The 11872-nt window shown below is 46.0% G+C and overlaps 1 protein-coding gene across 1 annotated transcript in view; it reads left to right on the top strand.

Moving 5' to 3' along the window:
• LOC135546641 (roundabout homolog 2-like) overlaps positions 1-11406 on the top strand; it is a 651734-nt gene extending 640328 nt beyond the window's left edge. The window contains 5 exon segments of the mRNA XM_064975230.1: positions 391-549; positions 2495-2566; positions 2569-2748; positions 7782-7979; positions 8124-11406. Of these exon segments, the coding sequence (XP_064831302.1) occupies positions 391-549; positions 2495-2566; positions 2569-2748; positions 7782-7979; positions 8124-8125 (611 nt within the window). The 3' untranslated portion in view covers positions 8126-11406.
• Positions 11407-11872: the final 466 nt, after the last annotated feature.

Raw genomic sequence — 11872 nt, 5'->3', positions numbered from 1 at the left:
TGCTGTTTTGGTGGAGAATCTGCATGGCTCTACAATATGTGGCTGAACAAAGGATACAAACCTTGATTCAACTCTAACCTTCCTCCAGCTTTGCACACTGACTCCTACGAACTTGGGATAGAGGACAATTATCTGGGTGAACACTGGTGATTTCTTTGCAGGCTTCTAACACTGCCTGTACTTTCTCATTGTCAAAATAATGGTGTGATTTTGAGGATTTTTTACATTTGACTGATGAACTGAACCTTCCATGGGATCATGTGAGCTTCCTGCTTGGAAATCAACATTCTCTTCCCAGGCATGCTCCTTAACTCCCCTCTCTCCATGTTCCTCTCAGTACCTCCACTAACCTAGTGGCCTCTCTGTCTTCTTCTCTCCCTCCTCCTCCAGGTAAAGGACTGTCCCACCGGGCCCGGCCCAGCAGTCCCTTCTCTACAGATGGCAGCACTGTGGGCACACATAGCCTGGGCCACCAGAGGGCTGCCCGGCCCACCCGCAAGCCCCGGGGACAGGGCACGGCGCCCCACAGGAGAGACGCCAGTGCAGACGGTAAGAGAAGACGCTGGGGTGGCACGGTGTTTGAACCAGAAGCTTCCCAGAACTTTGTCTCAGTAAAGAGTTACCTCTGACACAACTTACTCATTATCTATAACAGGGCTCTTCAACCCTGTTCTTGGAGAGATACCGTCCTGTAGGTTTTCACTCCAAACCTGTTCCTGGAGAGATACCGTCTTGTAGGTTTTTACTCCAACCCTGTTCCTGGAGAGAATCCACCTGTAGGTTTTTACTCCAACCCTGTTCCTGGAGAGATATCCTCCTGTAGGTTTATACTCCAACCCTGTTCCTGGAGAGAATCCACCTGTAGGTTTTTACTCCAACCCTGTTCCTGGAGAGATACCGTCCTGTAGGTTTTCACTATAACCCTGTTCCTGGAGAGATACCATCCTGGAGGTTTTTACTCCAACCCTGTTCCTGGAGAGATACCGTCCTGGAGGTTTTTACTCCAACCCTGTTCCTGGAGAGAATCCACCTGTAGGTTTTTACTCCAACCCTGTTCCTGGAGAGATACCGTCCTGTAGGTTTTTACTCCAACCCTGTTCCTGGAGAGATACTGTCCTGTAGGTTTTTACTCCAACCCTGTTCCTGGAGAGATACCGTCCTGTAGGTTTTCACTATAACCCTGTTCCTGGAGAGATACCGTCCTGTAGGTTTTTACTCCAACCCTGTTCCTGGAGAGATACCGTCCTGTAGGTTTTCACTCCAAACCTAATCTAGAGCACATGATTCTAATAATTAGCAGGTTGAAAATCTGAATCAGGGTAGTTACTGTACAACTGGGGTTGGAGAAAAGCTACAGGAGGATAGCTATCCAGTAACAGAGTTGGAGTAAAGCTACAAGAGGAGAGCTCTCCAGTAACAGGGTTGGCGAAAAGCTACAGGAGGATAGTTCTCCAGTAACAGGGTTGGAGTAAAGCTACAGGAGGATAGCTCTCCAATAACAGGGTTGGAGTAAAGCTACAGGAGGAGAGCTCTCCAGTAACAGGGTTGGCTAAAAGCTACAGGAGGATAGCTCTCCAGTAACAGGGTTGGAGTAAAGCTACAGGAGGAGAGCTCTCCAGTAACAGGGTTGGAGGTAAGCTACAGGAGGAGAGCTCTCCAGTAACAGGGTTGGAGTAAAGCTACCGGAGGAGAGCTCTCCGGTAACAGGGTTGGAGTAAAGCTACAGGAGGAGAGCTCTCCAGTAACATGTTTGGAGTAAAGCTACAGGAGGATAGCTATCCAGTAACAGGGTTGGAGTAAAGCTACAAGAGGAGAGCTCTCCAGTAACAGGGTTGGAGTAAAGCTACAGCAGGATAGCTATCCAGTAACAGGGTTGGAGTAAAGCTACAGGAGGAGAGCTCTCCAATAACAGGGTTGGCGAAAAGCTACAGGAGGATAGCTCTCCAGTAACAGGGTTGGAGTAAAGCTACAGGAGGATAGCTCTCCAGTAACAGGGTTGGAGTAAAGCTACAGGAGGAGAGCTCTCCAGTAACAGGGTTGGCTAAAAGCTACAGGAGGATAGCTCTCCAGTAACAGGGTTGGAGTAAAGATACAGGAGGAGAGCTCTCCAGTAACAGGGTTGGAGTAAAGCTACAGGAGGAGAGCTCTCCAGTAACAGGGTTGGAGTAAAGCTACAGGAGGAGAGCTATCCAGTAACAGGGTTGGAGTAAAGCTACAAGAGGAGAGCTCTCCAGTAACAGGGTTGGAGTAAAGCTACAGGAGGATAGCTATCCAGTAACAGGGTTGGAGTAAAGCTACAAGAGGAGAGCTCTCCAGTAACAGGGTTGGAGTAAAGCTACAAGAGGAGAGCTCTCCAGTAACAGAGTTGGAGAGCCCTGATCTATGAGGACTTGGACTACATTACAATTACTGATTAATACTGATTGACTGATTACTGATATATCACCAGACTGTAACCTTGTAGTTAACCATATCACGCCTCCCTCCCTCCCAGACCTACCTCCTCCCCCTGACCCCCCGCCCATCCAGGGACCAGGTTATACCCAGGGGGCCCGTAGTGTAGGCGGAATGGGCCCCCAGCCGAGAGGCAGGCATCGTCCCTGGAGCGCCAGCCCATGTCTGGGCTGGAGGAGATGAAGAGCTGCATGGACAGACAGACACGCACCTCTCTGGAACGGCACTGCCAGGCCCAGGACAGACTAGCATCCATAGACCGAGGAGAAGACCCACGCAGGGGACACAAAACAGGTACAGGACTGGAGGGTAGAAGCAAATCAGAATGCCAGCATATTGTCAGAAAGACTCAGACCTGATCCACAAATTCCATTCAGTGTGCAGGTGTTCATTCTAATTTGAAGATGCCAATTTCTTGTATACTGCACTTGTGTTGGATGTGAGCGAACATTACTTTAGAACAGTAGGATAGAACTCATATTCCACATCAGAGTATGGAGCGAGTAGACCTGTGGTTAGGTCAGCAGAAAGAGAGATCCAGAGCCCTTAACTGTGTGACAGCAGGGTCCTGGTGGCTGCGGTGCCTTGGCAGACCAGACCCTTTACTAAACCCTGGTGTTCAATCTCAGAGGAGACTCAGCTCCCATGAACAGATTGCACTGTCTGTCACTTGTACTTGTCTTCCAGAACCACCCCCCCACACACACACACACACACACACACACACACAGCCTGTAGTTGTCAGCAATGGTGTCCGGCTCCAGCCCAGTCCAGGCAGGAGGCCCCAGCCACGCAGATGAATTCTAATTCCCCAGCTTTCCCCTCTCAGACAAACAGTGGCTACTCCACAACTCCACCCATCTGTTTGTGTGTGGAGTCATTAGACCTCACCATGCTGTGTTCCTATCCTGTCTGTGTGTGGAGTCATTAGACCTCACCATGCTGTGTTCCTATCCTGTCTGTGTGTGGAGTCATTAGACCTCACCATGCTGTGTTCCTATCCTGTCTGTGTGTGGAGTCATTAGACCTCACCAAGCTGTGTTCCTATCCTGTCTGTGTGTGGAGTCATTAGACCTCACCATGCTGTGTTCCTATCCTGTCTGTGTGTGGAGTCATTAGACCTCACCAAGCTGTGTTACTATCCTGTCTGTGTGTGGAGTCATTAGACCTCACCAAGCTGTGTTACTATCCTGTCTGTGTGTGGAGTCATTAGACCTCACCATGCTGTGTTCCTATCCTGTCTGTGTGTGGAGTCATTAGACCTCACCATGCTGTGTTCCTATCCTGTCTGTGTGTGGAGTCATTAGACCTCACCAGGCTGTGTTCCTATCCTGTCTGTGTGTGGAGTCATTAGACCTCACCATGCTGTGTTCCTATCCTGTCTGTGTGTGGAGTCATTAGACCTCACCAGGCTGTGTTCCTATCCTGTCTGTGTGTGGAGTCATTAGACCTCACCAAGCTGTGTTCCTATCCTGTCTGTGTGTGGAGTCATTAGACCTCACCATGCTGTGTTCCTATCCTGTCTGTGTGTGGAGTCATTAGACCTCACCATGCTGTGTTCCTATCCTGTCTGTGTGTGGAGTCATTAGACCTCACCATGCTGTGTTCCTATCCTGTCTGTGTGTGGAGTCATTAGACCTCACCAGGCTGTGTTCCTATCCTGTCTGTGTGTGGAGTCATTAGACCTCACCAAGCTGTGTTCCTATCCTGTCTGTGTGTGGAGTCATTAGACCTCACCATGCTGTGTTCCTATCCTGTCTGTGTGTGGAGTCATTAGACCTCACCATGCTGTGTTCCTATCCTGTCTGTGTGTGGAGTCATTAGACCTCACCATGCTGTGTTCCTATCCTGTCTGTGTGTGGAGTCATTAGACCTCACCATGCTGTGTTCCTATCCTGTCTGTGTGTGGAGTCATTAGACCTCACCAAGCTGTGTTCCAATCCTGTCTGTGCCAGGGCAAACAGACAGAGAGGCAGACACTGAAGCAGACAGACAGAACGACCAACAGAGAGGCAGGCAGAATGACAGACTGACAGACCAGGAAACACAGAGAGGTGTCACACTCATCAGATTCTATAAAAGGTGTACTCCAAGTTGACTGATACACAGCAGAGTTCAGAAGGCCCTCCAAGTTGACTGATACACAGCCAAGTACAGAAGGCCCTCCAAGTTGACTGATACACAGCAGAGTTCAGAAGGCCCTCCAAGTTGACTGATACACAGCCGAGTTCAGAAGGCCCTCCAAGTTGACTGATATACAGCAGAGTTCAGAAGGCCCTCCAAGTTGACTGATACACAGCAGAGTTCAGAAGGCCCTCCAAGTTGACTGATACACAGCAGAGTTCAGAAGGCCCTCCAAGTTGACTGATACACAGCAGAGTTCAGAAGGCCCTCCAAGTTGACTGATAGCCAGCAGAGTTCAGAAGGCCCTCCAAGTTGACTGATATACAGCAGATTTCAGAAGGCCCTCCAAGTTGACTGATACACAGCAGAGTTCAGAAGGCCCTCCATGTTGACTGACACACAGCAGAGTTCAGAAGGCCCTCCAAGTTGACTGATATACAGCAGAGTTCAGAAGGCCCTCCAAGTTGACTGATATACAGCAGAGTTCAGAAGGCCCTCCAAGTTGACTGATACACAGCAGAGTTCAGAAGGCCCTCCAAGTTGACTGATATACAGCAGAGTTCAGAAGGCCCTCCAAGTTGACTGATATACAGCAGAGTTCAGAAGGCCCTCCAAGTTGACTGATATACAGCAGAGTTCAGAAGGCCCTCCAAGTTGACTGATATACAGCAGAGTTCAGAAGGCCCTCCAAGTTGACTGATACACAGCAGAGTTCAGAAGGCCCTCCAAGTTGACTGATATACAGCAGAGTTCAGAAGGCCCTCCAAGTTGACTGATATACAGCAGAGTTCAGAAGGCCCTCCAAGTTGACTGATACACAGCAGAGTTCAGAAGGCCCTCCAAGTTGACTGATACACAGCAGATTTCAGAAGGCCCTGCAAGTTGACTGACACACAGCAGAGTTCAGAAGGCCCTCCAAGTTGACTGACACACAGCAGAGTTCAGAAGGCTCTCCAAGTTGACTGATACACAGCAGAGTTCAGAAGGCCCTCCAAGTTGACTGATACACAGCAGAGTTCAGAAGGCCCTCCATGTTGACTGACACACAGCAGAGTTCAGAAGGCCCTCCAAGTTGACTGATATACAGCAGAGTTCAGAAGGCCCTCCAAGTTGACTGATATACAGCAGAGTTCAGAAGGCCCTCCAAGTTGACTGATACACAGCAGAGTTCAGAAGGCCCTCCAAGTTGACTGATATACAGCAGAGTTCAGAAGGCCCTCCAAGTTGACTGATATACAGCAGAGTTCAGAAGGCCCTCCAAGTTGACTGATATACAGCAGAGTTCAGAAGGCCCTCCAAGTTGACTGATATACAGCAGAGTTCAGAAGGCCCTCCAAGTTGACTGATACACAGCAGAGTTCAGAAGGCCCTCCAAGTTGACTGATACACAGCAGAGTTCAGAAGGCCCTCCAAGTTGACTGATACACAGCAGAGTTCAGAAGGCCCTCCAAGTTGACTGATACACAGCAGAGTTCAGAAGGCCCTGCAAGTTGACTGACACACAGCAGAGTTCAGAAGGCCCTCCAAGTTGACTGACACACAGCAGAGTTCAGAAGGCCCTCCAAGTTGACTGATACACAGCAGAGTTCAGAAGGCCCTCCAAGTTGACTGATACACAGCAGAGTTCAGAAGGCCCTCCATATTGACTGATAGCCAGCAGAGTTCAGAAGGCCCTCCAAGTTGACTGATAGCCAGCAGAGTTCAGAAGGCCCTCCAAGTTGACTGATATACAGCAGAGTTCAGAAGGCCCTCCAAGTTGACTGATACAGAGCAGAGTTCAGAAGGCCCTCCAAGTTGACTGACACACAGCAGATTTCAGAAGGCCCTCCAAGTTGACTGATACACAGCAGAGTTCAGAAGGCCCTGCAAGTTGACTGATACACAGCAGAGTTCAGAAGGCCCTCCAAGTTGACTGACACACAGCAGAGTTCAGAAGGCCCTCCAAGTTGACTGATACACAGCAGAGTTCAGAAGGCCCTCCAAGTTGACTGATACACAGCAGAGTTCAGAAGGCCCTCAAAGTTGACTGATACACAGCAGAGTTCAGAAGGCCCTCAAAGTTGACTGATACACAGCAGAGTTCAGAAGGCCCTCAAAGTTGACTGATACACAGCAGAGTTCAGAAGGCCCTCCAAGTTGACTGATATACAGCAGAGTTCAGAAGGCCCTCCAAGTTGACTGATATACAGCAGAGTTCAGAAGGCCCTCCAAGTTGACTGATACACAGCAGAGTTCAGAAGGCCCTGCAAGTTGACTGACACACAGCAGATTTCAGAAGGCCCTCCAAGTTGACTGATACACAGCAAAGTTCAGAAGGCCCTCCAAGTTGACTGACACACAGCAGATTTCAGAAGGCCCTCCAAGTTGACTGACACACAGCAGAGTTCTGAGGGGTCAAGACAAGCCCATGCTATATATCTATAGACCTCTATATCTAGAGATACAATATACTGACCTGTAGCAGGGTAGCAGGGTATGTCACAGTAGGTCAGAGCTACAATATACTGACCTGTAGCAGGGTATGTCACAGCAGGTCAGAGCTACAATATTCTGACCTGTAGCAGGGTATGTCACAGCAGGTCAGAGCTTCAATATACTGACCTGTAGCAGGGTATGTCACAGCAGGTCAGAGCTACAATATACTGACCTGTAGCAGAGTATGTCACAGTAGGTCAGAGCTACAATATACTGACCTGTAGCAGGTTATGTCACAGCAGACACTAACCCCTCTGTAGTTGCCTTTCTCCCCTTCAAAGGGGTGTTAGCTGAGGGACCCATGTGTGAGCCCACACTGCCTGCTGGCACCAACACACTGCAGATGTCATTAGAAGTGAGGTCTGCCAACAGACTCTCTGTCTCACTGTAGCACCTTCTGCAACCACCACCACCCCGCCTATCCACATGCACCTGCCCAAACACATACCTAGCCCCATAATGAATCTATAAACCACCATGTTGTAAAACGCTCTATCCTTGTGTTGCCCCTCCCCATGTCATGTCAGTGAAAGAGAATGTATTCACCTTGCCCCCAGCCCCACAGGAGCCATTTTTCTTCTTGCAATGCACGTATTCTAAGAATGTATTCTTAATTGACCTGCCTGGTAAAATAAAGGTTCAATTAAAAGAAAAAAGTGTCAACTTCCCGACTACAATCAGGGTTAGTAGTGACAATATGAATTGTTTCCCTCTGTGTGTTTGTCCAGAAGCGGGGTGCCTGCCCCCCTACAGTAAACCCTCGTTCCCCTCCCCCGGGGGCCACAGCTCCTCTGGGACAGCCTCCTCCAAGGGCTCCACGGGGCCACGCAAGGGAGAGGGGCCTCGAGGGCCACACCAACGGGCTGCCACAGACCATAGCGACTACCTGGGGACCAACGGACCTGGACATTACGCGGGCGAGTTATGTACGTATTACACCATTCTTGTTTACCATCTTATTGCAAAAAGGCGTTGTGATACTATAGGTAACTATATTGATTTAATGTATAGCATTTTGTTAAAGATATTGCTTTGTCCTGACATTGCTGTTCTCTCTGTCTCTCTCACAGAGTGACCTGCCTGCAGTAGGATCTGAACTGAACTGGAGAAAAAGCCTCGTCGTCCTCATCAGAATGAAGCCTCACCCGACTGGTGCAATGAACTTTGTCTTTCTTTGTGTATTATCAGAGGAGAGGAGCAGGAAGATGACGATGATGACCACCATAACAGAACTGTAAATGTGCTGTATAAACACAGACATACATACGGTACATCCCACTATGTTGTTGTCCTCAGCTAAATTATTTCTCACCTCCCACCTTTGTTTTTTTTTCAGTCAGACAATAGCAACTAAACAAAACAGTGAAAACGTCTATATGAGAAAACTCATTTTCAAAAGAACCTTGGGGGAAAAAAGTGCATCTTGTTTCCTGTAAATAGAGTCTTTACGTTGTTGTTGCATTGCTATGCAAAGCCGACTTCAGTTTGAGCGTCCTCTTGGTTATATCTAGTCATTTGTATTATATTTGAATTGATAGGCTGTTGTGCCATAAAATAATTGTTTTATAATCCATCATTTGTTAATAGCTATCATTGATTCATTATTATAATTATTATTATTAATTATTGTTTTTTTGCACTGTGATTTTTGGTGATAAGCACAAAAGCATAGCTCCTACTGACAGGAAGAGAAGGACCAACATTTGAAGAGGAGTTTCTGTAGAGAGATGAGAAATTATATACTAATGTACAGAGAGATATTAAAGAGTGAGGGGTTGCTTATGGACAGCAACTAAATGGATGCCCATTCCCAAGTTAGGACTAATCAGAAAGAAGATGGGGTTTGTTAGTGTCTTTGAGGTAGGGGGCCAGAGAAGAGGCAGAGAGGGGGGGGCTTGTTCAATGTGTACAGAGGCTATGAGCAAGATGATGACTTGTCTCTCCTCTAACTATGAGTTGATTATTGGATTAGCTTCGATCCTACATAATCTGATTCTATTGTAAACCGTATAGTCCTACAAATGGGCTGATATAGACTTGTTAGAGCTGGCAGTTGTGAGGCTGTCCAAGCATTGTCTTGTTTTCAGAACATAACACAGCCACAATGGACGTCTAGCTGGACCCTCATCTTCATTCCAGCGTTTGAACACTATTTATTTGATTCTATCTTCATCTCATCTTCTTTGATTCTATTTTCATTGAATTCTTGAGTTTTTGTTTTCATCCGAAGATCATTTGTATAATCCGTTTGTATAATCTGAAGCCACAGCACTTAAAATACACTATGAAGAGCCTCAAAGCCATGGTTCAGAAGGTCTGATCTATAATCTAACACTGACAAAGGACTTCCTTTTGATCATCCCTTCCTTTTGATAAACTCTGGATTGGGTTGAACCCAGTTGTAGAAATAACTAACATTGATACTAAAGGATTTCTCTATTGCCAGGAAAGAAGATTTAGGATAGGTCCTTTTTGTTTTGTCCAAAAGTCAACATTTTATTTTGTCATCCATTTTAAATGATGTTTTCTTAATTTATTTAGAGCACTCAATGTACTCCACATCCATGGCATCCCATGGAAAACAACACAGTGGCCTGTTTTGTATCTGTTTCAGTCAGAGCACTGCAGTCCCTACCCTGAAGTATAGTACTGTGTTCTGATTAGCATACAATAGAGCACTAACTAGACTCCCTATTGGGACTCAAATTCCCAAAATGCATCAGATAGTGGAGAGGAAGGCAGGTAGAGTACAGTCAGAATGGAGAAGAGCCACCTGCAGTAGCAGATCCCACTGCCTCTGTCTCTACAGCATAGACCACTACTTTCTATCTGCCTAACAGTCACAACACGTGTTCCTTCTGCCGGCCGCGTGGAACTACTCAGCCTCGGATGTTCAATTTATATCTTTTCAAACAATGTTCTTATCCTTTTTCTTAAAGCCTGTTTCTTTGTATGCCTTTTATGGACTCAAAAGTACTGCTTAATAATGTTTTCAAAATCACCGTTCACAATTTTACTGGTTCAATGTTTCTTTTGTGTCTTCTTTAGTACTGCTTAATGTTGATAAAAGGAGAGCTGGAAAGGAAACTGAAGGCGTTGTCAGATATGCTGTTGTACTGTCACATTTATGTCACTGTCATATCATATCATCAACCTAGTGGCCAGTGTTCTGGAAATGAGGTGCAAGGAGTATCTCAGGTTATTTTACATTCTGGCGGTGTTCATGTATGTGTGTATATATGTGTATATATTCATATGCATCTCCACTCAGTTATTTCATTCCAGTTTCATTGCTGAAAGATATCCCCCTTTTATGTACGATGCTGTCCTGTTTCATTTATTTTTCGCCAGTGGTTTTAATTCCAAGTTTAAAGTGCTGGTCCATCCACCTTAAGGCAAGATGTCAGTAACAGAACATACCAAATTAATATCGATATTTCTAATGTCTAATGCGTTTTTGTCTTTTTAATACTCATGGTTTTCCTTTAAATCACTGTGTTGTTGTTTTGTATTTATTAAAATGATAATAAAAAGGTATATTGTGAAATATGCATAAAGATTTGTGGAATATTAAAAGAAATGTCTTTTTTTTCTGTTGGAGAAGGCTCGGTGATGGACGACTCCAGTCCTCAGGGACGGAGTGCTGTCACACTTTGTCCCCATCCCGAGCAAACACAGCTGATCAAAATAATTGCATTCAAAACTGAAGGTCATGATTGGTTGATCATTGAAGTCAGGTGTGTTAGTGGAGGCTGAGGCAAAAGTGTGACACCAATCAGGCCCCCTGAGGACTGGACTTGCCCATCCCTGAGCTAGGCCAAAAGGACTTGATGGTCTCTCCAGGTGCCATGCTGTCATTAGTTGTCAGAGATACCCGAGTCACTCGGTCCTGCATGTTATCTACTCTGCTTCCTCTCATCTCAAAACAAAAAAAACTAAAACCTTTTCCAAACACAAACAGCGATATGTTCCTCATTTGCTTGATACGACAATAGATACAAATGTTATTTTTTGGGAGGTTGAGAAGTACTTTCCCTCTCTTTTGTTACTTTTCTCAGTATTGTTGGATCTGTGTGTTGCCTTTTTGCAAAAAAAGAGGATTAAAGAAAGGCAAAAATAGGAAGTTGTCTTTCTTTACAGTGCGGGGCAAGGTGATACCCTCTCTCCAATGCAATTTATACATTCTCACATCTTTCCTGTAAACAACCTTCTGTATTCACTTGCATGTCCTTGTCCAAGAACAGGAAAACTTTTACAAGTCCCATCTCCATGTCCTGTAAGATACATCTAAGTTCTTTTCCTTCCTTGTACCTGGATCACTACCAACAAATAAAATATTAAAACAAATGTGAACCCTTGCCTTTCACTCTGTTGATTGACAAGGTGTTATACACAATATCAGTATCGTTCAAACTCAGCTGGAAGGTTCCTGTACCATTTTTACATTGTTTGTCATCTTGAGTATGGCTTTCTGGACATTTTGTTCCAAGAGAAATAGAAAAACTCTGAAATCTCTATAAAGAATAGTGTCGGTATTGGTGTTTTCCTTCCGTGATGTTTGTGTGTGTGTGTGTGTGTGTGTGTGTGTGTGTGTGTGTGTGTGTGTGTGTGTGTGTGTGTGTGTGTGTGTGTGTGTGTGTGTGTGTGTGTGGTGTGTGTGTGTGTGCTGTATGTGTTTGCGAGAGAGTGCCTGACTCAGCTGTGCTTTTCTATGTCAAAGCAATCAACATTCCAGACAAATCCATCAAATCATTGAGACAGTCAGACCGTAGAACTGTGGCTCAGATACGGCCTTTTATCATCTTTACTTTTTGAACAC

Source organism: Oncorhynchus masou, chromosome 9, assembly GCF_036934945.1.
Source record: "Oncorhynchus masou masou isolate Uvic2021 chromosome 9, UVic_Omas_1.1, whole genome shotgun sequence".
NCBI lineage: Eukaryota > Metazoa > Chordata > Actinopteri > Salmoniformes > Salmonidae > Oncorhynchus > Oncorhynchus masou.
This window is presented reverse-complemented; position numbering and strand designations above follow the sequence as displayed.